The sequence below is a fragment of the Armigeres subalbatus genome, chromosome 2 (assembly GCF_024139115.2).
Source record: "Armigeres subalbatus isolate Guangzhou_Male chromosome 2, GZ_Asu_2, whole genome shotgun sequence".
NCBI classification, from domain to species: Eukaryota; Metazoa; Arthropoda; class Insecta; order Diptera; family Culicidae; genus Armigeres; species Armigeres subalbatus.
In genome coordinates this window covers 144,092,273-144,117,625 of record NC_085140.1, presented here as the reverse complement: position 1 = coordinate 144,117,625, position 25,353 = coordinate 144,092,273, and the positions used below count along the sequence as shown (strand labels likewise).

Sequence of the window (25,353 nt, the reverse complement as noted above, 5' to 3'; positions counted from 1 at the left end):
CCTGTACATATTGGATTCATTGCACACAAGATCATGGATAAAAAAAAAGAACTTTTAAATTTGAAACTAGCGAAACACCAAGTTGTACAATAGGTTAAATGACAGTGGAAACGTAGATCCATCGAAGAAAAAGAAGAAGAAGAATGTAAATAATTTTTCTGGAATTGTACAGTAATTATTGGTAAAGTGAACGTTTCGGGATTATTTTTTCAATAATTTTAAATTAATTCTTTGAAATCAAATGTAATGATCCAACGACTAAATTCTTCATCGATGCATACACATGAATAAGCGGAAGGAAAAGTTCGTCGTTATTTGGTGTAATAGAAACTTATACACATAATTAAAAATCCTGAATTCGAACAGCCTGGAATTAACTTCACACCAACTGCCATCCTGGCGTCGTCGTCGTTGGGTGAAAGCAGAGAACGAACACAAAACTCGATTCCGATATCCGAAAGTTACGAGAGAACGCTCAGTGCAGCAGCTACTTCAGAACACAGAATTAAAACCAGCAGAACAAAGGGAAAACAGAAACAGAAAAATATTAGGGGTCTAGGTTTTTTATTCCCTTGCTCTTCTAAACACGATACGCCAACTGTGCTGTGCTCAGCCAGCCAGCCAGCGCCCTTCCCCGTCATGCAGTGCGGACGGGCGAACGGGCCGGGGCTAGAAGCTAGAACATCATCAATTGCCGGGTTTCTCGTTTGCCACCGAGGTCGGGCCCGAATCGCTTCCCGTGGCCCATCCAACGTGCGCAGTGAACCACTGCACACTCGACAAACGAAAATCTCGGGTTCAATAGACTCTGTCCGCTGCTGGTTTGGTTTGGTTCTCTAAGACTTGGTGAGTTTGTGTCTGTGTGTGTGTGGGCCACGTTCCGGAATGAGTGCCTGGATTGTGATGTTTTGTTCAATCATCATCATCATCAGAGCCTACCGTCATCAGTTCGGGGCTATTCTCGACCGGCAGGGCCTATGTTTTGGCTCAACTGGCGGCTAAGTCTACCGTGACCATCACCATCCTCACTGACCGAACCGCAATAGAAGACCTTTTCAGTAACGGACGGACGGACGGAACGTGTTGTCAGTGCTGTTGGGCTGGTGCTTTTGCGGAAGGATATTTTGTTTTCACAGTTAAATTTCGAACCACGCTATAAATAACCGAATAAAATGCCGCTTATCTATTTCATAATTCATAATAACAGGACTGGTTGAAGCCAATAAAGTGTTTAACTCAAGAAATACACTTCCACCGAACCGGAAATCCATCCTACCGTTGCGGCAATGCTATCTGAATATCTTGTTTCGAAGTATTCCCGTCCTAAATTACACTGAGGACGAATCCGTACGATTTTGGCTACGACTGTGACCCGTCATACAGCTCCCGTCCTCGATTCGGGTGCGTGTACGTTGATGTGTTTGTATCAGCGAGAGTCAACACGCGTCCTTGTACTCAGTGTCTCCTTTCCTTGTCTCGCAGAAAAGGATGTGAATTTAAATTAGTTGCATGAAAAATAGATGTCGATGGGACACTAGTGTATGGTAGCGCATGACAATGTCTGAGAGCAGTTGGGAGAAAGGTGTAGAGTCCACTCTTGGTAGGCCTAAGCTCTGTTTGTTTTCCTTACCAGATGTATCACGAGAGGGTGTCGATAGTCATGTAGTGTTTGCATGTGACGCAAAAGTAAAACATTGACTTTTGGAGATTTTTTCTGCTAGTGATGTTTAGCCTTTTAATGGACTAATTTAAATATTTTCCTCTAGTAAATACATACACTAGTAGACAATATACAGTCGATCCTCTATATTTGGATATTCCATATCTCACAAACTCGCTCTAGTCCCTATGGCGATGGTTTTCGCGGTCCCTTAAATTTATGTACATTTTTGCTTTCTACATCTCGATAAACTCCTTAAATTCTTTTGAATTTCCTCGAAAACATTTCGGAACTCCTCCAGAAAATTCTTCGTAATTTTGTATGGATTTTTTTTCGAATTTTTCTCTGGAAAATTCTTTGAAATTTACCTGGAAAAATTCTTTGGTATTTTCTCTGAAAGTTCTTGAAATTTTCTATGAATTATGAAATTTTTCGAGAAATTCTTCGGAATTCACTCAATAAATTCTTAGGAAGTCGAGAAATTCCTCGTAAATTTGTTCAGAATTTCCTCTGTAAATTCTTCGAAAATTTCAGTAAAAGTTTCTGTTACTTTTCATTTAATCTTCCTGAATCTTTCCTGATTTTTTCGTGAAATTTATCTTAATTTTGTCGGAAAATACTTCGGAATTTCTTCGGGAAGTTTTCTGTGATTTCTTTTTATTTAACTGTATTTTGAAACTGATAAGCTCTTGACTTTGTAATTTCCTCGAGAATTTGAACTTCCTCTGGAAATTCTTTGAATTGTTCTCAAAATATTCTTTAGAATTTATCAGGCAAAATTATTTGCAAAGCTCTCGGCAATTTTTCGTTTTTTTTTTCAAGTTAATTTTTTTTTAATTTTGTATGAATTACTTAAGAATTTTCTGAGAAACTCTTCGGAATTTCCATGGGAAATTCTTAGAAAGTTATTAAATTACTCAGAAAATTCTTCGTAAATTCGTCAGATTTTTTTTCGGTATTTCCTCGCGAAATTCTTCGGAACTTTTTTGGGATTTTTTTTCGGAATTTTCTTTGGAAATTCTTTCGATTTTTCTTCAATGTGTAATTCATTAGATTTTCCTTCAATAATTCTTTGGATTTTCGCAATTATCTTTGATTTTTTTTAATTTTGTCGGGAAATGCTCTTGAATTTTCTCGGGAACATATTTCGGAATATTTTTTTGTGAATTGTATGGAATTTTTCAGTAAAATTCTTTGGATTTTTTTTTTGGAACATTATTCTCCAACAAAAGGTTTGGAATATTCGCCGGAAAATTATTTGAAAAATGTTTTTCTGAGTTTTCTCGGAAAAGTTCTACGGATTTTTCCCGTATTTTTTTTCGGGGAAATTGTATGAATTTTCTGTGAAATACCTTAAAAATTTCTCGAGAAATTCTTCCTTGGGAAATTATTAGAAAATTAGGAAATTCCTCGGAAACATCCGGCCCAAAAAAGCCCGCCTTTATCCCATTGTAGCACAGGAATGATTTTCAATCCATATAATATTTTCTAAATTTTCTCGGAAAAGTTCTTCGGAATGTTCCCGGATAATTTTCGGAGTTTCCTCGAAAAAATCTTCAGGTTTTTGTTTCGGATAGTCTTCAAAGCTTCCTTTGAAAATTCTTCGAAATATTCGTTGGAATTTTCTATAGTTTTTTTTTTTAAATTTTTCCCGTAAAAATCTTTTGAATTTCCTCGAATCTTTTCGAAGGTCCCCTAGAAAATTCTTCGTAATTTTGTGGGGAAATTTTTTTTGAACTAACTTGAGAAAATTCTTTGGATTTATTTTTCGAAAATTCGTAGGAATTTTCTCCGAAATATTTTAGATTTTTTTTCGAGAAATTCTTCGAAATTATCTCAGGAAATTCTTTGGATGTTAAGACATTCTTCGCCATTTTCCTAGGAATTTCCTCGTGAAATTCTACGTAATTTCATCTAGGAATTCTTCAGAACTTTCACTGGAACTTTTTTGATTTTTTAAGGGAATTCTTTAGACTTTACTTTGGAAATTTTTGGATTTTGCTCGGAAAATTCTTTGGAAATACTTCGCTATTTCCTCGAAAACAAATTTAAGTTTTACCCTTCTCGTACAACAAAGTTGTTCCGAAAGGCTATCATTTCACTCTAAAAACGAACTTTTTACAGGAACATCTAATAGCAGGGTGGCCACTGAACCGGGAAAACCGGAATCAGGGGCGTCTCGTGGACTTTTGCTACACCTGTTCTACCATGCTGATAAAAAAATATTCATCAAGCTGAGTGGTTTCGAATGAAAGTTGTGCATTTAATCTAATATTACAACCTTTTCTTGTACAACTATATGCACAATATTAGAAAAAAAAAACAATTTAAATAGAAAGGATTTACAAAACAATAAATAGTTTATTAATCTCTTTTGTTACAAAAATGTTTTAAATTTAGATGCACTTGAAATTCTAGACTCTCGCAAATCGTCTGAAATCTAACTTGATAACAGTTGGCAATAACTGGATATTGCTCAGAATAGAGATCTTTCAAATCGGCTCATTCCACCATTCGGGGTACACGGGTCCCATCGCCGCTAATATTTAAACTCTCACATATTTTGTTGCTATGAAAGAAATGTTATTAACCATTATTAGTATAATAATAATAGTATATAATTATACAATTATTCAGTTCAATAAAAGTTAATTGCCTATTTCCGGGGATTAAACCACCCGACTTGGACATTAATTTACAATGTTGTGAAAAATCATATGTGAATAGCCTAGCGTACTGAACGTACATATTCACATATGAGTTTTCACAACATTGTAAATTATACAATTATTGTTTGATGCGACCCCAGATTGTGACGACCATTCACGACCAGTGAGTCACATTTAGAAGTTGAAATATGTTCCAGTTATTTAATTCTTCAAATTTAGTGAAAACTATACCTTTTTCTCTATGTTGATTGATTTTGAGTATTCGTAAAAAAGCATTATTTAATGTCTCTTTTGAAAACGCAAACATTAGTTTAATATTGTTCTTGATGCATTGCATATTCATCAGGAGAATGCATGCGCGGTGCGCCTTTCGGCAAAGCACAGCCCGACACTACGATCGAGTCTAACCGAAGGTGCATCGCGTCGTTGATTGTTCTCGCAGCGCGTCGAACAGGTTTGACTCCTGCTGCGCGCATAGCAGAACTTGCATCTAAACGTGCTTGCTTCGCATGCGAAAGAGGATGATATGAGGAAACGGAGAAAGCTGGCAACGCTCACGCTGGTTCTCTGCGCGCGGAGAACGAGTGAGCATACCAAGAAGGAAATTATTTCAAATCATTTGTCATGGCGCAAAACTTTAAATTTGACTTCTGGCAGCGCTGCTGTTGGTTCTTCATTATGGATCGTACGACTGGCAAAAGCTTTCTATGTGATGGGGTGTGGTGTGTCGGGGAAACACACATTTAGCTGCAATTTGACTGTACGCCAAGCATGTGGCGTTAACTTGATCTGCCTACGAAATATTTTGTTTCTTTAGATGTTTAGATGTTAAAATCATTGGAAATATTACGCGAAACTTTGTTTTAAAAATTACTGAGTAAATTATTTGCCCTAATAATTAATTGCCAAGACATTAATTTCCTACTTCTGACCTAAAAATCGTTACCTGTTCCATGAACAGGTAGAACGTATGGACGAGTCGCCCCTGACCGGAATTAACTGGGGAATCGTTAGAACCGGCAAAACCGTAGCGTATGCTGAAAATTAAAAAAAAAAATGATTCAGCCATATGCAGCAGAGATTGCAAATTACGGATACCTGATTATAACAAAACAAATGCTGTATAGGATAATTCTTTTATATATTTTCTTTTATATATTCTAGCCAGTATTATGCAGTTGATATTCATCAATGGAAAGTTAAAGACCTTAGCTAACTTCTCTCCGAAGTAACTATCAGTCTAAGCTAAGCTAAGCTTAGCTATCTTCACTCCGAAGTAACTAAATTGTTTTACCCAAACGTAAAAAAATGCAGCTACCGCCATCGGGGGTGACAATGGGTCTGGGGGGTGAGAATGGGTCATCGTTCTCACCGGCAGTCTGGAGGTCATAGAGCAAAATCGTTCAAAAAGGTCTCTTATATTTTAGTCTTCTTGTCTTCAGATACATTCAATCTATTCTATAATCATTCTAAGTAAGTAAGTAAGTTGAAACAGTGACCCATTGTCACCCCCGACGACGGTACTTATATTAATGTCAAGTGTTCATTTTTAACCAAACAAAATTTTGTACCTAGTTGTTGACCACTTATCCAAGCCCTTGAGTTGACAGTGACAGTATTATTAAAAAAATATGGAAAAATGAAAAAAATGTTCTTGCTAATGCAAATGCACCGGACGATCACAACTACTATCAGCCTAGCCGCTCCTGGATAGATGTTAGGCGGAATAGCATTTCAATTTCTTGAAAAAGATCTTGAAAAGACGCCTCTGAGCCTCTTTAAAGTAGGCTTCTAAGCCTCTTGAAAGAATAATTCCGAGCCCTTTGATGGGAGGTTTCCGAGCCTCTTGAAAGTTGGCTTCCGCGCCTTTTGGTAAAAGGCCTCTGAGCCTTCTAAAGAGAGGCTTCCAAGCCTCTTTAATGGCGGCTTTTGAGCCACTTAGAAGGAAGCTTCCTAGAAAGGACACTTCTGAGACACTTGAAAGTACGCTTCCAAGCTTCTTGAAAGAAGAATTCCGAGGTTCTTAAAGAGAGGCTTCCCAGCCTCTTGAAAGAAGGCTTCCGTGTATCGTGAAAGGAGACTCTTGCAAGGAGTCTTCTGGGCCTTTTAAAAGAAATCTCCTGACTCTCTTTAAAGATGGCTTCCGAGCTCTTTAAAGGCGGCTTCCAAGCCTCTTGAAAGGAGGCGCCTGGCTCTTGAAATAAGGCCTCGGGCGTCTTAAAAAAAGCTTCCGGGCCTCTTGAAAAAAGGTTTCCCGGCCGCTCGAAATGAGGCTATCGGGCATCTTGAAAGGAGGCTTCCGTGCCTCTGGAAAGGAGGCTTCCGGGCCTCTAGAAAGGAGGCTTCCGGGCCTCTTGAAAGGAGGCTTCCGGGCCTCTTGAAAGGAGGCTTCCGGGCCTCTTGAAAGGAGGCTTCCGGGCCTCTTGAAAGGAGGCTTCCAGGTCCCTTGAAAGGAGGCTTCCGGGCCTCTTGAAAGGAGGCTTCCGGGCCTCTTGAAAGGAGGCTTCCGGGCCTCTTGAAAGGAGGCTTCCGGGCCTCTTGAAAGGAGGCTTCCGAGCCTCTTGAAAGGAGGCTTCCGGCCTCTTGAAAGGAGGCTTCCGGGCCTCTTGAAAGGAGGCTTCCGGGCCTCTTGAAAGGAGGCTTCTGGCCTCTTGAAAGGAGGCTTCCGGGCCTCTTGAAAGGAGGCTTCCGGGCCTCTTGAAAAGAGGCTTCTGGGCCTCTTGAAAGGAGGCTTCCGTGCCTCTTGAAAATGAGGCTTCCGTGCCTCTTGAATGGAGGCTTCCGGGCCTCTTAAAAGGAGGCTACCGTACCTCTTGAAAGGAGGCTTCCGGGCCTCTTGAAAGGAGGCTTCCGGGCCTCTTAAAAGGAGGCTTCCGGGCCTCTTGAAAGGAGGCTTCCGGGCCTCTTAAAAGGAGGCTTCCGGGCCTCTTAAAAGGAGGCTTCCAAGCCTCTTGAAAGGAGGCTTCCAAGCCTCTTGAAAGGAGGCTCCTGGCTCTTGAAAGGAGGCTTCCGGGCCTCTTGAAAAGAGGCGTCCGGACCTCTTGCAAGGAGGCTTACGGGCCTCTTGAAAGGAGGCCTCCGGGCCTCTTGAAAGGAGGCTTCCGGGCCTCTTGAAAGGAGGCTTCCGGGCCTCTTGAAAGGAGGCTTCCGGGCCTCTTGAAAGGAGGCTTCTCTTGAAAGGAGGCTTCCGGGCCTCTTGAAAGGAGGCTTCCGGGCCTCTTGAAAGGAGGCTTCCGGGCCTCTTGAAAGGAGGCTTCCGGGCCTCTTGAAAGGAGGCTTCCGGGCCTCTTGAAAGGAGGCTTCCGGGCCTCTTGAAAGGAGGCTTCCGGGCCTCTTGAAAGGAGGCTTCCAGGCCTCTTGAAAGGAGGCTTCCGGGCCTCTTAAAAGGAGGCTTCCGGGCCTCTTGAAAGGAGGCTTCCGGGCCTCTTGAAAGGAGGCTTCCGGGCCTCTTGAAAGGAGACTTCCGGGCCTCTTGAAAGGAGACTTCCGGGTCTCTTGAAAGGAGGCTTCCGGGCCTCTTGAAAGGAGTACATGAGAACCGCTGATCTAGAACAAAGAGCTTTGTCATTTACAAGGCACTATTAGAATGTTGTATATGCGCTATCATGTAAACAGGGTGGCCACCGAACCGGGAAAAACGGGAAAAAAGGGAAAAGCGGGAAAAAGACGGGAAATTGAAGTCACCGGGAAAAAGCGGGAAAAACCAGGAATTCAGGACATGTACCGGGAAAAAAAGTATTCGTAAAGTTACATTCAAAATTCTTCAAAGTTATGATGCAGTTGATATAAGGAAAAGATTTACTCTTTAATTTTTATTATTCAGTCGCATTATAACTGAATTATTTGATTTGTACATGGTGTGTGAGGTATAAAAATCAAATAGTTTTTTTTTCAAATCCAATTTGTGTTGTAACTAGATCATTTTGATATCAATTTCAAATATTGTGTTATGAGGCAAGTATGGAATCGAATATCGAAATAGTCATTCTTTCGAAAGAATGTATTCAACTTTAAGTTACTCTTCTACTGTTCAAGTTTGCTTTTAGATGATGTACCTCTATAATATTTTATCATTTTTTCGAAAAAAAAAATGAATATGGTGATAAAAATATATTTTAGCAAACAAAATAGTTATTTCCGATCAACAACGATTTGGGTAAAATCTGTCAATTATGTGTTCAAATTAGTTGTTTTATAATTTTGTGATTTTTTTTAGAAAAGCAATACCAATAACTATGTCGTAGTTATACATTGCTTTACTTACTTCATTGCTAAGTTCTCTAAGTTAAAAACACCGATTTGTGTCTTTCCTTACATAATTTTGCGATAATTGAAAAACTTCATCCGGTAGATATAAGGTATTCTTTGAAATATTTGAAATAATATTAAACTTAGAGCTGAGAGTTAAAACTATGTCGGCTATACTATGAGATACTATACGTTCTTACTGCTTTCTGTGAACATTATGCTCTAAGAAGGAAGAACCACACTAGACTTCCATGCAATGTCCATTAGCTCTATCAGAAACTTACGAAAGTTTTGCAGCCAAGAAAAAAAAGTTGCGAAAGAAAAGAATCATGACACTAACTACATGACCACGAAGCGCACAATTTCAGTGTGCCTGTTGATTAAAGTATTTAGTGCATAACATCATAACACGTTGATTGTATCTATTTCAAAGGTTCGTTACAAAATATCAGTTGCTTCGATTTAAAACTTACCTCTGATTTGGTCAGCAAATAAAACACCTAGAGTAATTCGCCAAAGGTTGAACGGCTAACTTAACTAAACTCGCCTATTTTTGAACACACGTGCATATCTTATGGGCGTTTAACAATAAGCCCTCCCCTAGTTAAAGATCAAAAACTCTTACCATGATTTTTTTCAAGTTAAATAAAAACCGGGAAAAATTGACAAAAATTATCGGGAAAAGCGGGAAAAAAACGGGAATTTGAAAATCGAAATTCAGTGGCCACCCTGTGTAAATATTGAGATAGATATTTCATGGCAGATTTTTTCACAGTGATAGATTTGTTGAATAAATCCTAACATGTACCATTCGAGGATCATTTCCTATATCGATACACCTCAGTCGGGAAAATTTCAAAACTTGAATCGGGAAAACCGGGAATTCGAAAAGGAAAATTGAGTGGCCATCCTGTAATAGTAAAGTTGCTGATACCAACCGAATCGATGATGCTAATGATCTGTTCTAGACTTTTCTTTATTTTCTCGGGAAATTCTTTGAAATCCATTGGTTTTTTTCTTGATTTTTCTCTAAAAAAATCGAGTTTTCCCGAAAATTTCTTCAGAGTTTTCTCGAGAAATTTTTTTTTGAATCTAATTAGGAAAATTCTTTGGAAGGTTCTCAGAAAATTATTGAAATTCCTTCGGGAAATTTTCGAAATTTTCAACTTAGATAATTTTCTGGCATTTCTTCAAAAATATGAATATTGGGAATTTCTTGGAAGAATCTTTTGAAGGGGTGCGTAGTAGCCTTGTGTCACTGCTTCTGCCTTATAAGCAGGAGATAATGGGTTTGATCCTGTGTGGTGTGGTGTTAGAATCCAATAGAATTCATTTTAATGCTTTCTCATTGCTCTAATATTTCTAATTCTCATTCATGTGTTCTTTTCCCATAGATCGCATCACTTACCGAAGTGAATCCAGATAATATATCCCTTCATACTGACACAATATCCTATCCGTGGTGGACGATCGTAGTGATGCAGAGGTATACTCGTTCTATAGTAACAACGAGAGTTGAACTAATAATCCTTCCTTTCCTTGATGACCGTAAGGAAGGATGTGACCGGCGCCGTGATTGACTTAGTAAATTAAATGAATTTTCGAAAGTTGCTCATTGAGCATGATAACTAAAACACAAGCTAAATTCAATTGGTTCCCTGTGTAATTTAGCAAGTTCTAGTCAATCACGGAGTAGCAACTACGAATTGTACGGTCATCATGTTCTGCTCTTTTCTCGGGAAAATCTTTTGAATTTTCTCGGAAAATTCTTTGAAACTTTCTCGGAACCTTCTTCCTAATATACGCCAGAAAATTCTTCGGAATTTTATTCAGAAAATTCTCGGGAAAGATCTTTGAAATTTTCTCGAGTAAATTATTCGGATTTAATTTGGCAAATTGGGTGATTCTTTGAAATTCAAACATCACAAGGAATTCATATAGACTGCTCAGTGAATAAGATTACCAACTATAAAAACGTTGTTTTTACATGTGCAGTGCATTAGTTGAGGGGGTCAAACGCAAAGGGGTGTAAGGGACAAAAACTTAGTTTTGAGAAAAATGTGTGCAAAGTTTTTCAATATTTTTTCGTTCCATATATTGTATGAAGATTCAAAAAATTACTAATATTCTGTAAATTTTCATATTTATTATAAACATCGTACAAACTATATCAGCATATTGCCGCAAAGCTCTAGGACCATAGAGTTTTTTGCTATAGTCAACTTAATTTTGACAAAAATTGTCACTTACACTCTTACACCCCTCTGCTTCATACCCTTCAGTTTATTTCTTTAATTCTTTATTGCTTTATTTCTTGTGTTCTTCTCTATGTTATTGTGTTATTATAGTAATAAAAACTAACTGGAACGTGCTCACCAAATTCATTTTTCCATTTTGGAGTCATACATAATACAACTAAACCAGATACGTGCTAATTTGGTAAAAACAATTACTTCAGTCCACAGTAAGAATAATTCTTTAGCTTAGCTTGATTGACTGTACACATCGTAGTTGCTAGTCATGATTGGCCGAGAAACAACAAATTTGCACAGCTCACCAAATGATTTCCTGGGATTAGAAAACCATTCTCACTGTACATGATTTGGATAATTTTTCCATAATGCAAGACCAATAACGATGCCGTCCACGTCCTCACAATCAATTTAGGATAAGGGGAGGAAAATTAGTGCAACACTCATTGCTACAAGAGACCGAGGAATCCTCTGCATCTCCGTGAGTGCCACGGGAAAGGGATATTTGATTAGATGATAAGGTAATCTATAGGAAATCGCCTTGATAAGCGACTATTTATTTATTTATTCCGAACGATTTGTTTATTCCGAACTCGCGCGATCATTCTGCTGTTCGTAACATGAAAAAACGCGCACTGATTAACTTTATTACCGACCGCACTATGCAGAACACAATATTTCGGGAGATCGCGCGATCATCCTGCTGTTTGTAACATGAAAAGACGCGCACTCCAGTCCACAGTAAGAATAATTCTCGCTAATAATTTATCGTGCACAAGAAGGCGAGTTGCGCATAGACCAAGGTGGATCAGGTGGAGAATGATTTACGGACCCTTTGTAGACTGCGTTATATCACCATTATATATCATTATAATAAAGTAAACGAAACATTTATAATTCTTCAGAGACAATTAATTACACTCATTGGATTATATCCATTTCATTGGTCTCCATTGTGCTGGTTACCCTATTCAGTGACCCTTATCAACCTTAAAACACCCCAAATAGAATCTATTTTCGTACAAGGTTTTCTCCGAAATTAGTTCACTGCGTTAGCGCCCGTTGGTGATTAATTTCCCATGAGCCAGCTGACACCAGTCTATTTTTATTCCTCATTTAACCAATCAATCTAATACCGACTCTCCTTTCGCTTTCCATGTGATGTAAAGCCAATCCAAATTGATTACATTTTGATGACTTTATTTATAAAATATCTAAATGAAACGGAAACAATGCGAAAAGAGCCGGTACTGCAAGGATATAAAAACCTAAAGTTTTAACTAGATTGTTATTTTTTTCTGTTCTTTCAGTTTAATTTACTTGCACTTTCAAAATCAGCTAATTGTTATCATATTGATACATTTTCATTACTAATTTATTCTTATTCATCTTGCTTCACGTTGATGTAGTTCAATGTAGAATTGTATTGAGTACTTGTAAAATGGGGTTTACGATATTCTCTTCAAATTATTTTATATAATGCGTAATAAACGGGTGAATACAAACAATGAGATATTTGCAATAAAGCATGATTTGACAACTAATCACTCATCGCTGCTATAATATCTTTCCTATCTTTGATTGTAAATTTAGTCCAGAGTCAATACGCTTCAGAAATGTCTACCTGCTCAGATGGTGACTATTAAAAACGGCTGATCGATTTGTGTGGGAAACTTCCGGCCCAAAAAAAAGCCCGCCTTTGTCCCATTCATTGTAGCACAGAAAATGTTTCCAATATAAGACCGTCCCGAAAACATTGGAACGAAATCGAATCGTTAAAGCCTTCCATTCAAATTCAAATTGTTTTCGATCGTCCATCGGGTCCGCGTTTGATGGAAACGATGGAAATTACTTCGAAGATACGCCACCACACCACACAAGTCTTTGCGCTCCGCAAAGGACGTGAGAATGAGTTCGGAGGCCATTCAACTCCCCAACACACGACGCGTGGTGCTTACTGGAGAGCTGGAATCATCCTCTCTGTCGAGACGCGCTCAGCGTGCTTGGTTTTTAAAGCCCATCAATCAATTCTAGGAACGTTGATGGGTGATTAAGCTGCGTCTCAGGAACCGGTACGTTGCGGTTGCTGCTGCTGCTGCTGCTGCTGTGGTACAAATGCATTTACCGCGGTTACTGTTGGTACGTTGCGTATAGTGAACCGAACCCTGGGCCATGTGACTAAATGGCTCTGGAATGTGGTTAGCCGTTGCGCATCCGAATACGGTGCTGAAGACTGGCGAGTAGGTGCTAATTAAGTAGCTTCCTCGCATTCTCATAGGCGAGACAAGCCTTTCTTTGCATCATCGATTTTTGTTTACAGCGGGATGGAAACTAAATTTGTGTGCACAGCTTTTGAATTTGTTTCTCGAGTGTTTTATAGCCGTAACCTTTGTTTCGTTTCTGATGCATGAGTATTTAATGAAAAATTTCTGTATCGATGCAATTTCTGTGATAGAAATTGATGAAAATTTCAACAAATCTCAAATATTCTCAAATACCTTTTTTGAAAATTACGAAGATGTCAACTCGTCGACTTTTGATCTGATGTTTGTATTCTAATGATATATATTAGGTAAAAGTCATTAAAATTTCATACAGATATGAATTTGGTTTCTAAATTGATTAGGCCCTATATAGCTGTTTGAAGGTTCAGCATAATTTTTCCGAAGTAATCATCATTTGATTAAAATAGATTTAACGTAGGTCAGATCGAAACATCCGAAACACTTCCAATTTAAGTTCCGATTTCATAAATTCAGTAATTAACTGTTTCGAATCATCTCATAGAATGCACCGTCAAAGTCGCTTCCTAAATCTTTTGCTTTGTGTGGGACGTTGCAATGCAGTGCAACTAATGGGAATTTTTTTTTTGACGTTCTCGTCGAATCTACTTTTCTGCTCTGCCGGCTCAGTTGCCGCAACATGACAAGCATATAACGTCTCTTCACGTCTCTACCACTGCGGCCGGCGATGATACGATGATTGGTGTTTGCGTCTTACTGCTCGCTGCAAAACGACGATAACAGCTGCTGCTGTCTTCTGGCGGCGTTACCACTGGTTGTGCAGTGTAAATATTAACATCGTCATCAACGGATGAAACTGGGTGTTCACGACGGCAGTGGATTCATGCATTGAAACAGAAGATGCGCGACGGCGACGACGATGATGTTAAAACGCTTGCGTTGATGAGTCAACAAAAAATAACAACAACAACAACAGCATATGTTACTTACTATATGACGGGTGGTATCATCTCTGTGCTTCGACTTGTTCCAAGCGTGACGAAGTTCCCCCTCCGGAATAAAAACGGACACACCGGAAAGGGACCACAGAACTAGACACAAGACTCAACTTGAAGTAAATTTATATTCATAACTGAAAAGGGAACCGGTGAAAAGTTATAAATAGTAACGTTCGGTTTTGCTCTACCCATCCGTTTCTAATCAAGAATCGGCAGGACTGACTTGGTACGTGGTCTACTTTTACCGAAAGCTTCCTGCTCTCATTCGAGAATTCTCGTCCTTACTAAGCGTGTAAGTTATGTCGTTTTCAATATAGGTACATCCAAGTGAAGAAAAAACGTTACGCCCGCTTCATTTATAATCTTCTTCGATGTCAGAAAACTAAAGTCTGGGTACTGTGCCACCAACGGAGTGTAGCTTAGTGCGATAATTAAACAGGATTGGTATGGTGACAGCTACAAAAACATTGTCAAACCATGTGTAGCTCAGTTCATAACTTAAGTGATGATAGTGCTGAAGATATAACGCTGATTTCATTCCTTTTAGTATAGAAAATCTGAAGCATTATGATAGTGGGGTTCAATCAAGATAAAAAACACTGAATTATCCACCTTGCAATGTGTCTTTCTCATGCAGTAGAAAATGTAAAAATCATAAAAGAAAAATCAAGACTGTTGGCTTCCAAGTTGTAGGGTTCAAATGATAAAAAGGCAAAATCAAGTTGAAATACAGACCCAGTTTCAGTAGGAACGTTGAGTGATGAATAAAGAAGAGTAACATTACTAGATACTTACCAGATCGTTACCTCTTCTCATCGAATATTATGTGACATCAATATCTAACGCTATATCTCACACGGTAACTACATCGGCATTCCCATAAGGCAAGCATGATGACCAACGTAAACAAGCTGTCATCCGTTTCATGCTGATTAAATTTCGGCGGAGCCGCACAGGTAGTTTCCTACATACACCCATAAAAATTTGTCGATCCATAAAAGCTGACATGCCCAAGCACCTTTTTTTCGTACGTGACTGAATGCTGCTTCCTCCCCTTTCGTTGTTGGGACTACTGACTGGTCGATGCTGGCCTTTTACGGTTAGACCGAAATGCTATCATATCAATATAAGCTAGTTTTGCTGTACTGCATCAATATTTTCAAGTTTCTTTATTCGAAAAACCTCAAGATGTACATTTCGAAAGTTTCTTTTCGTAACAATCGATATTCTGTACCTCACAATACGCTCTTGGCAACATCTCCAAACTAATAGTTCATTGTCACGCAGCAAGGTGTGGTGTATTACTGAAACGGAGTGACGATGAGAAAAGCACCTGCCTGTGCGAACGGTTCTAAGTTGATCATCATTATTCATTAAATCACTTTTCTCCATCTTTTTCGGTATCATTTTCACACGATTCCCTACACATAAGGGAGAGACCAACGATTATGGGTTGTATGCGCCTAACAGTCCAGAAGTAAAATGAGGCTATGCGTGTGTAGAGAGAAGCGTGATCCGCATCGCAGCATACACTCGTTAAATAAAATTAGATTTTATAGAATACAAAGTGTTGTTGGCATAAAATTATACGTCTATTCTTCTAAATCATTTTCACGACGTCATAAAATCTGGCATCGTACACTTCGAACGAATAGCACAGTTAATTGAACCCAACAACATTCACTGGAACCCTTGAGAAATGTGTAAAAAAAATCGGCCCCGAAAATTGCTTCCAACATAGGGCAAATTACATTCGGAATAATTAATCGTCCACCGTAAATATGCCCAAGAGCGCCGCCGGGCCCACTGCTCTTGTGAGAGGCGAACAGAGAATAGAAAAACAAATCTCACATCGTGAACTGCTTTTCATTTGGGTGTTTGTTTCAGTCAGGGGCATTGCTTATCGATATCTCAACTAGTATTTCAGTCTTCCTTCGAATTGTATGAAAATGTGAGTCTGTTTGGGATTTGAACCAAAACGGGTTAAAGGTCTTAAATAATAGGACAAACCTACCAAAACCGTCACTGCCCTTGCCTAAATATCTGCATTCTAGAAATCTAGCTAAAATTGGAAGCTCTGCACAAATTCGTGAGTCCAATCCTCGCTATCCCCTTCTTAAAAGGAACAAAAGTCTCTTCCACGGCACGGCGATCAATCCCAAAAATATCGATATCGTCCGCAAATCCCAGAAGCATACGTGATCGTGTGATAATGGTACCGCTTCTTTGCACACCAGCTCTCCTAATCGGTCCCTCGGGCACTATATTGAACAGTAGATTCGAGAGTGCATCACCCTGCTTTAATCCATCTGAGGTAACAAATGACGTCGATATTTCATCCGCAACAATTACACTTTATTTCGATTCGTCCAACGTTATACGAATCAGCCGTAACCGTTTCGCCGGAATACCATGTTCAAGCATAATTTGCCATAATTCATTCCGTTTCACTGAATCGTACGCCGCCTTGAAATCAATAAACAGATGATGTGTCTGCAAGTTATACTCCCGGAATTTAGCAAGGATTTGTCTCAGGGTAAACATTTGATCCGTCGTTGATCAGCCCTCACAAAAACCTGATTGGTGTTCGCCGACGAAGGACTCTTCAAGCGATCTCAATCTGTTGAATAGAATACAGAACATAATTTTGTATGCCTAGGGTTATTCTCGGTAATTGGCGCACTCCAGTCCACTATGTGCCCTTCCTTAAAGAGAGGGCAAATGAGGCCGTCCAATCGGCTATCAGGCATTTCTTTGTCTTTCCATATTTTCGACTGGGAGATACTAATCTGCATTTTTGAAGACAAAATCATTAGAGCGTGATAAATTTGCTGGCCCTTGGATTACGATGCTGTACTCAAAGTTGTATTAGACATGTGCGCCGATTGATAATTTATAGGCGGCGGCGTAATAGATTATTTTCAGCCAGCGCCGGCGGCGTGGCGGCATCACGCCGTTGGAAATCGGCGACAGCGGCGTGGCGACGTGGGAATTCCTCCGGAAGCTCCTCTATGATTTTTTTCAGGAATGCCTCCGGAAGTTCTTCCAGGAATTCCTCCGAAAGTTTCTCCAGGAATTCCTCCGAAAGTTCCGCCAGAAATTTCTCCGAAAGTTCCTCCAGGAATTGCTACGAAAGTTACTCTAGGAATTGCTACGGAAGTTCCTCGAGGAATGCCTCCGGAAATTCCTCCAAAAATTCGTCCGTAAGTTTCTCCAAGAATTTCTTCGAAAGTTCCTCCAGGAATTCCTCCGAAATTTTTTTCAGGGAATTCCTCAGAAAGTTTTTCCAGAAACTCCTCCAGAGATTCCTCCAAGAATTCTCCCGAAAGTGCATGCAGGAGTTCTCACGAAAGTTCTTCCAGGAAATCCTCCGGAAGTTCTTCAAGAGTTCCTCCGGAGGTTCTCCACGAGTTCCTCCGGAAGTTTCTCCAGGAAATCTACCGAAAGTTCCTTTAGGAATCCATCCGGAAGCTCCTCCAGGCATTCCTCCGGAAGCTCCTCGAGCAATTCATCCGGAAACTCCTCCAAAAATTCCTCCGGAAGTTCCTCCAGGAATTCCTCCTGAAGTTCCTCCAAGAATTTTTCCAGAAATACCTACGAAAGTTCTTTCAGGAATTCCTCCGAAAGTTTCTCCTGGAATTTCTCTGGATGTCCTCCAAGAATTTTCACGGAAAGTCCTCCGGGAATTCCTCCAGAAGTTCCTCCAAGAATTACTCCGGAAGTTCCTCCAGTAATTCCTCCAGCAATATCTCTGGGAGTCCCTCAAGGAATTTCTTCGAGATTTCCTCGTGGAATTCGTTCGGAATTTCCTCCAGGAATTCGTTCGAAAGTTCCTCCAAGAAATCCTCCAGAAGCTCCACCAGGAGTTCTTCCAGCGATTTCTCCTGAAGTGCCTCTAGGATTTCTTCCGGTAGTTCCTTCAGAAAAACTTCAGGAATTCCTCCGGAAGTGCCTATATGAATGCTTCAGAATGTTTGCTCAGAAAATCCCCGAGAAGTCCTGTAACTTTTTAAAAAATAATTCATAGAATTTCTTCTGAAATTCTTTCTGGAGTTCCTCTAAAAAACTCTACCACGAGGACTCTTCCACCTCCCGGAAATTCTTCCGGAATTCTGTCCAGGAATTCTTGAAGAACTCCCTATGGGAATTGAATTGCGAAATTTCGATCTAGAAAATCCCGTCCCCTCGGATATGTGATCTTGATGCGATGGGTGAACTTACGCCATTAGCACTGAGATGGCAATCAAAGACAAATCCTGTCGTGGTGGTATCACATGTTGACTATTTTTGTTTGGTGCCGCGTCACATATCTGGCATTGACGCACTAATTTAACACATGTGCATATGATCAAACGGACATCGTGCGTAGTGCAATCATCATGATAATTATGTGAGCTCTCTCCTTTTCAGCAATACTTTTCGGATGCGTTCCCTATGACAATGAGTCGTGGCCACGCTTATGTTTAACTAGCTAGGCATTTATTGATAAACAATGTATTCAAAACATTCGTAGGGACTGCTGGATTCACTGAATAGAAGTTTTTTTTTAACTAGGAACGTGATGCCAGTCTTATTTTGTTATGTTTCACTTTGAAAAGCCATAATAGAAATTACCACGCATTATAATGATGGTATATGAACAATCTTATGACGGCTTCCTTCTCGATATTTTTACTAATAGATAGGGAATCGGCGTGATGAAGCTTTACTTTGCCACCGAAAAGTGAATCCTATAGCTGACTCATAACTAATCATTAGTACATTATTGATAATAACAGTTAGTTTAGACATGAATAAGCTACTAGTTAGAACATAATAAAAGTTATATACTACCTTGACCAATCCGGAGATGGCGAATTCGATTCTCGGTTCGGTCTAGGATGTTTTCGGATTGGAAACATTCTCGACACCCTGGGCAGAGTATGTACCTTGTGTGGCAAGTACAATGGGTACACTATGCCCAGGGTGTCAAGAAAGTTTCCAACCCGAAAACATCCTAGACCGGACCGAGAATCGAACTCGGCATCTCCGGATGTTCTGCTCAAAGCACACTAGCCTAGCTCTAGTGTCTGTTCCCCAAGGAGGTACGGCTAGATGGCGCTGGTTTTACATACAAAATGGTCATATTTGAGGTTCAATATCTCGATTTCAAGCGATTAGATTAAGGTCTGAGGGAAGCTCTCTCGCGGTAGAGCGCTATTTTCGTACTAAAATGTCTATAACTCGGAATTGGGAACGAGTTTCGCTTATCCCAACTGACAATCTCTTTGAAATTTATCAAGGAATGTTCCTACAAATTTTCATGGACCTACTATTTCCCAAATTTGAATTAAGCTCTAAATACTGAACTATTGTACAACTGAATTTTTCGCTTCTCAGTACCTCTCTCCGATGATTTGAGGCACAAAGGAACCGAATTTCGCAAAACCCAACTGGCAAAAGTTTTTAATTTTTCCAACGATCATTTTGATGTAATAAAAAGTATATGTCACCGCAATAAATTTTGGAGGAAGCTCTTTTTACTTCAACCAAGTTTTTTAAATTCCATACAAAAGTTACCATTTCGGGAGAGCAGCCAACAGCATATTTTCTTGTGGCGCACGGCAGGAAAGGAGCGATGAGAGCGGTAGCAAGTCCGTCAACTTTGTATCTAGCGTGACACTAGAAAAAAGCGTATGTATTCCTATTTGGGAACACGAGGATACCAAATATATAAATATATATTGAAATCAAATATGGGAATGAGATGAGATAAACAATTGAAAATAAATAAGACAAATTAGACAAATAAAACAAATAAGCAAAATAAAGCAAGTAAGACAAATAGGACAAATTAGACAAACAAGACAAATTCCTACGGAAGTCCCTCCAGGTATTCCTCCAGAAGTTCATCCAGAAATTCCTCCGGGAATTCCTCCAGAAGTTCCTACGGGAATTCCTCCGGAAGTTCCTCCGGGAATTCCTCCGAGAGTTCTTTCCTCAATTCCTCCAGAAGTTTCTTCGGAAATTCCTCCGGAAGTTCCATCAGGAATTCCGCCGGCAGTTCCTTCGTGAATTCTTCCGGAAGTTCCTTAGGGAATTCCTCCGGAAGCTCCTTCGGGAAGTCCTCCGGAAGTTCCTCCGGGAATTCCTCCGGAAGTTCCTCCGGGAAATCCTCCGGAAGTTCCTCCGGGAATTCCTCCGGAAGTTCCTCCGGGAATTCCTCCGGAAGTTCCTCCGGGAATTCCTCCGGAAGTTCCTCCGGGAATTCCTCCGGAAGTTCCTCCGGGAATTTCTCCGAAAGTTCCTCCGGGAATTGCTCCGAAAGTTCCTCCGGGAATTCCTCCGGAAGTTCCTTCGGGAATTCCTCCGGAAGTTCCTTCGAGAATTCCTCCGTAAGTTCCTTCGAGAATTCCTCCGGAAATTCCTTCGGGAATTCATTCGGAAGTTCCTTATTTGTCTTATTTGTCTTATTTGTCTTATTTGTCTAATTTGTCTTATTTGTCTAATTTGTCTTATTTGTCTTATTTGTCTAATTTGTCTTATTTGTCTTATTTGTCTTATTTGTCTTATTTGTCTTATTTGTCTTATTTGTCCTATTTGTCTTATTTGTCTTATTTGTCTTATTTGTCTTATTTGTCTTATTTGTCTTATTTGTCTTATTTGTCTTATTTGTCTTACTTACACCAGCACCACTGTTATCACCCAAATACTTTTCAAAGCTTGTCTGGAAACCTTGTACAGAAAATAAGTCCTCTCACGATGTTTTCTAATGTTGTTCTAGAAACGGCTCATGTTTTCATTTTCCAAAACCAGCTGGAGTTGGTTTATTTTGATTTTCTCATTGCGTGATTGGTCGGCGCTTCTGCTGTTCTCTCGCCGAACCACTGCATGAGTGATAAATTTCTTCTCCGTTGTTGCCAATTCCTTTTTTTCTCCGTTTACAGCAAATTCTCAAGCAATTGTAAAATGCATAATGATGAAATAATTTTGGCGACACTGACAGCGTCATTCTGGCGGGCTGAATTTTGCAATTTTCTCTCTCAGAGAGTGCTACCACGTGCTTTTTTAACGGAAAACCCTTCCCTCAGACCTTAAGGACATATTTTGCATCCCAGCCTAAAAGGACCTGAATGTTTAATCAATGATTGTTATTTGCATGCATGTTTGCACCACTTTTATATGGGGCTCCTTACAAGTGTAGTGGCTTTATAATTATTTCAAACTAAAACATGCCTTTTTCAGTAAACATGCAAACAAATGCCAAGATTTAACTGAAGATTCCGGTTATTTTTATTTTGGCTGGAATACAAAATATTTCCTTAATCTAATCGCTAGGAATCGAGATACTGATCCTCAAACATGTATGTAAAACCAGCGGTGGTGTTATAATTATTTCCATGGGTGTATATAGCCGACTTTAATTTTAATTTTATTTAAACGATTTTTCAATTCATATTCACACATGTCTATGGATTTATTTTAAATGAGCGGTATTGATTTTGTGCTCGAATATTCGATTGGCGTTTGATGATTAAAGATCAAAATCAATATCGCATAAAAAAATAAATCCATAGAATAATTGTGTTAATTATATATATTTAGCTATTCTTTTGATTAATTATTTTATGACGTATTGGAAGGAATTTTTACGAAAGCGATCGTTTTATTCTTTTTCTTTCCTATGTGTTCTAATTTTGAATTTATGTCAATTTTTTTAGCAAGTGATGATTGTTCTTATGTTGTATTTTGTATTTTGTATACACATATCTGATGTGATATGGAATTTTATTCACGTTTAGTTTTTATGAAAATTGGTGTTCTGATTCAGATAATTAATGTTCAAGTCGACCTCACCTGCATTGTTGTTTTTTTAAATAATGAAGTTTAAATAAATTAGTTACATGTTAATATTTTTGTGACATTTATTCACTTCTAGTTTATTTTACTTCATTTATGTGAACTTAAACATTAAAAGGTCATACTTTATTTATCAAACTATTCTCCAGTTTGATTTATGATTTTTTATTATTATTGTTTTGTTTATGTTGTTCCAAGAACCATTATTTTATTGCGGCTTTTGAGATTTGTTTTTAGTGTTTTTGTTTTGTGAATTCTTAGTCGTTATAATTATCGAACAAATGAAACAAAGCTTTGTGATTCTGCGTTCATCATTTCTTTTATTTCATCGATCAAGCGCAACGCATTTGCGGTTGCGCACACCGTCGGAACAATTTGTCCTTGCTTACACGATAATCAAATTCAGTTCACCTGACTGCCAGTTAAAATCTCACGCGCTCGCACTAATTGTCGTTCTGTTACCAATCTAAATTAACTGTCAGTCGATTCGCCTAATGCTAACACTTGAAATCTTACCTAGGGTGGTTCAACGTTAGTTTTGTGTGTGTGTTGTGTGTATGTCTTCTGTTTGTATGTATGTATTGTATAAGTCTTCGTATGTGATTTATCACTGTCTGATTTCCTGTCACTAATTTTTGGCTTCAATGCTGTGTTTTTTCTCGTTTGAGTAAATTTACAATGCCTACTATAGGTCCTGACTTGACCGGCGCGTGATCATCACTGAATAGATGATCGATCGCAACGGAAACAGTTTTCAAGGCAGGGCGGGCTTGCTAATTGTGGCCACTTTCGAGTTTTGGTCGCTTCAGTAACGTAACAAATAATAATCAATAGGCACTTAGCACTAGTTTAACAACGCTGGTGGTAATAAGTTAAAAATAAATATTAATTTACAAATGGACTCGTTTTGTTTCTCTTTTCTGCGTTTCGGCGATCGGTTCCGTTTTTTAGCGGACTTCTGTTGATCGAGGTTTACATGGTGCCGTACTGCTGTGGCTGCTGCTGTTGCTGTTGCTGCTCGTAATAGTACCGGTAAGGGTCGACGCTGGCGGCCATCTTGGCTGGGTTGCGGACTACGTAGGCAGTTCGTCTGTAGGGGTTAGGGGGAAGATGATGGATTAGTTTTGAGTGACGGATGGGTTATTCACTGGGAGATGTCACCTGTTATCATGTCCAGCGTGCACCTGGAAGCTGGTTTCCTCATGGCGATCGTGGGCGAAGATCTTCTTCAGGGCCAGGATACCAGCAATGGTGAGGGCAACCTTGGAGATGACCAGAGCCTTACCGGCGACGGCAGCGAGAACCTTGAGACCGATGGGTCCTGCAATACCCATGGCAGTCAGGACGGCAGCGATGATGTAGCGGTGGTGCTTGTTGCCCTTGTTTCCACGGGCAGCAGCTCCGGCTGGCTGTTGCATGTCAACGCGCAGGGAGTGCGTCTGGAAGAACTTGTTCAGCTTGGCCAGGATCGAGAGGTCCAGCTCTCCGAGACCGAAGCTGCTCATAGCACGGGCATCGGACAGCAGCGGGATGCTGACGTTTTCGGGTGTTTTCTGCTTGACCAGCGCAACTCCATCCATCAGTGGAACCGATTCCTGAATTAGATAATTTGATTGTATTTCAGACGCATAATCTGGTACGATAGTTCTGCATCTCTATAGTTTCATAAATATTATGCGAAATTCACCCAAGTTAGTTCTAGGATTAGTATGATTTACTTATAGAAAAGAACTTAATTGTAATTTCTGTTCAAATTAAAAAATACAGAAGAGATTTTTATCAATAGTTGGATTTCTAACATCAACAAGGATTTGCCATAATTATGTATGTATGATGATAATGTTGTCAAAGTAGCATCTCCAGGAGCGAATTTCATTTCTATCTTAGCTCTACTGTTTGAAAGCTCTAGACATACTGCTGGAATTTGTAGTTGCCTTAACTGGACTTTATACTGGACGATTGTTCAACATAATGGAGAAATGATCGCGTATAAAAAATTAGCAGCAATATACATTGATTCCTAGATTGTAGTTTAAAACTTTCTTGACCATGCTGTTAACACGCTCATATGGTTGCACACAAGCACAAGATTATAATTCACCATAATAAGATCAATAGGATTAACCATAGTTATTTCGATGAGAAGAACAAAATAATGTTTCCAGCTGATATCCTTGTCTCGCATATTTGCTCAATTTGTTTCACAATGTTTGTTAAATATGAACACTTTTCGCTTTTCTTCTTTTGTCATTTAACAAATCTTCTTCATTTCTGTTTGGCACTTCTATTCATTCAGGAACTTTCATTCTACATTATACAATCCTCACTCACCATATCAACAGCGCGAGAAATGGCGGTCAGGGCTTTGCCCTTAAGGCAACCGGTGAAATCTTGCTTATCCTGGCAGTCATCGTAGACCTTCTGCAGCACGCTCAGCTCACCAGTGAACCAGCTGTTCTCGTTCTTCTGCCCGGCGACGCGGGTCTGGCCGCGGGTAGCGGCACACAGTGCGGAGGTGATGAATGAGGCAAGCAATAGATATTCCAACACGGTACTTTTGCGTGACATTTTGTCTGCGTGCACTTCACGGTTCTTCTTGTTTTTTGAGTCCCTTTTTAATTTCGATAATTACACTTGCACCCGATTCTCGTTGATGAACACTTCCCAAGCACTGCTGCTGCCTTTTTTTCTAATGATGGGCACTTAAAACTGTGCTGCTGCTACTGCTACTGCACTTAATCGATTGCAATCCGTACTGATACTGACTTAGACAATTGATATGCATCCGCTTTTAAAGTACACTGAATGCTCTGTTTAATCCTGGGCTTGCGACTCCCCCATATGCGCGCCTGTCGTGGGGTTGGTTAGTGTGTGGCATATGCTGCATCTTATGTTCCAGCCCTCGCGATACAACATATTTTCACATTTTTCATTTTCGACGCGATCGACGCGCAATTTTCTTTTCTTTTCCCTTTTTTCCATTTCACTTGGGCCCGGTGCGTTACCTGGCCGTACAATTTTCCGATAGGGTTTTTTTTTCTTCGCCTGTCAGAAAACCGCCGATCGACCACCCATCCACCCACGCTGCTCGTCACAGCGGCTACCGTTCAGTTCCCTTGAACAGTGGTCTCGAATAATAATAATATTGACAATCGATGAACAAATATGTTAACGCTCCGATCATGCTTGTTCTAATAGTGATTACCAGGTCTGTCAAGTTTGTGTACGGAGGTTTAAGGATAAAGATGAAAATGGTTATAGTAAGAGACCGGATACAATTGTGTTCAAAACAGAATCCGATGGTAATCGAAATTTTTATCCTCCGATCTAATATAACACGATCTAATTTTCGTTGGAAATAAGGACATCTAAGCAATATAAGTAATATAGAATTGGCATCCGATCCTTTGAATTTCAAATTGATCTTTCTAAGAAAACAACATA

At 39.5% G+C, this 25,353-nt stretch overlaps 2 protein-coding genes across 2 annotated transcripts in view; one reads left to right on the top strand and one right to left on the bottom strand.

The window, feature by feature from the left end:
• The window catches only part of LOC134210939 (serine/threonine-protein kinase NLK), a 250,974-nt gene that overhangs the window by 51,854 nt on the left and 173,767 nt on the right, over positions 1–25,353 (top strand).
• LOC134210938 (uncharacterized) lies at positions 22,203–24,693 on the bottom strand. Its single transcript, XM_062687385.1, has 3 exons — positions 24,241–24,693; positions 23,071–23,504; positions 22,203–22,999 (listed from the first exon to the last, which is right to left on the bottom strand). Exons 1-3 carry the CDS (start codon positions 24,475–24,477, stop codon positions 22,882–22,884), a joined length of 789 nt encoding a protein of 262 aa, XP_062543369.1. The 5' UTR covers positions 24,478–24,693; the 3' UTR covers positions 22,203–22,881.

Coding starts and splice junctions, on each gene's coding strand:
- LOC134210938 (XM_062687385.1), bottom strand. CDS start 24,477: ATGTCACGCAAAAGTACCGTGTTGGAATATCTATTGCTTGCCTCATTC. Junction 23,505..24,240: donor TTTCTCGCGCTGTTGATATG/GTGAGTGAGGAT, acceptor TATCTAATTCAG/GAATCGGTTCCACTGATGGA. Junction 23,000..23,070: donor CACGCTGGACATGATAACAG/GTGACATCTCCC, acceptor TAACCCCTACAG/ACGAACTGCCTACGTAGTCC.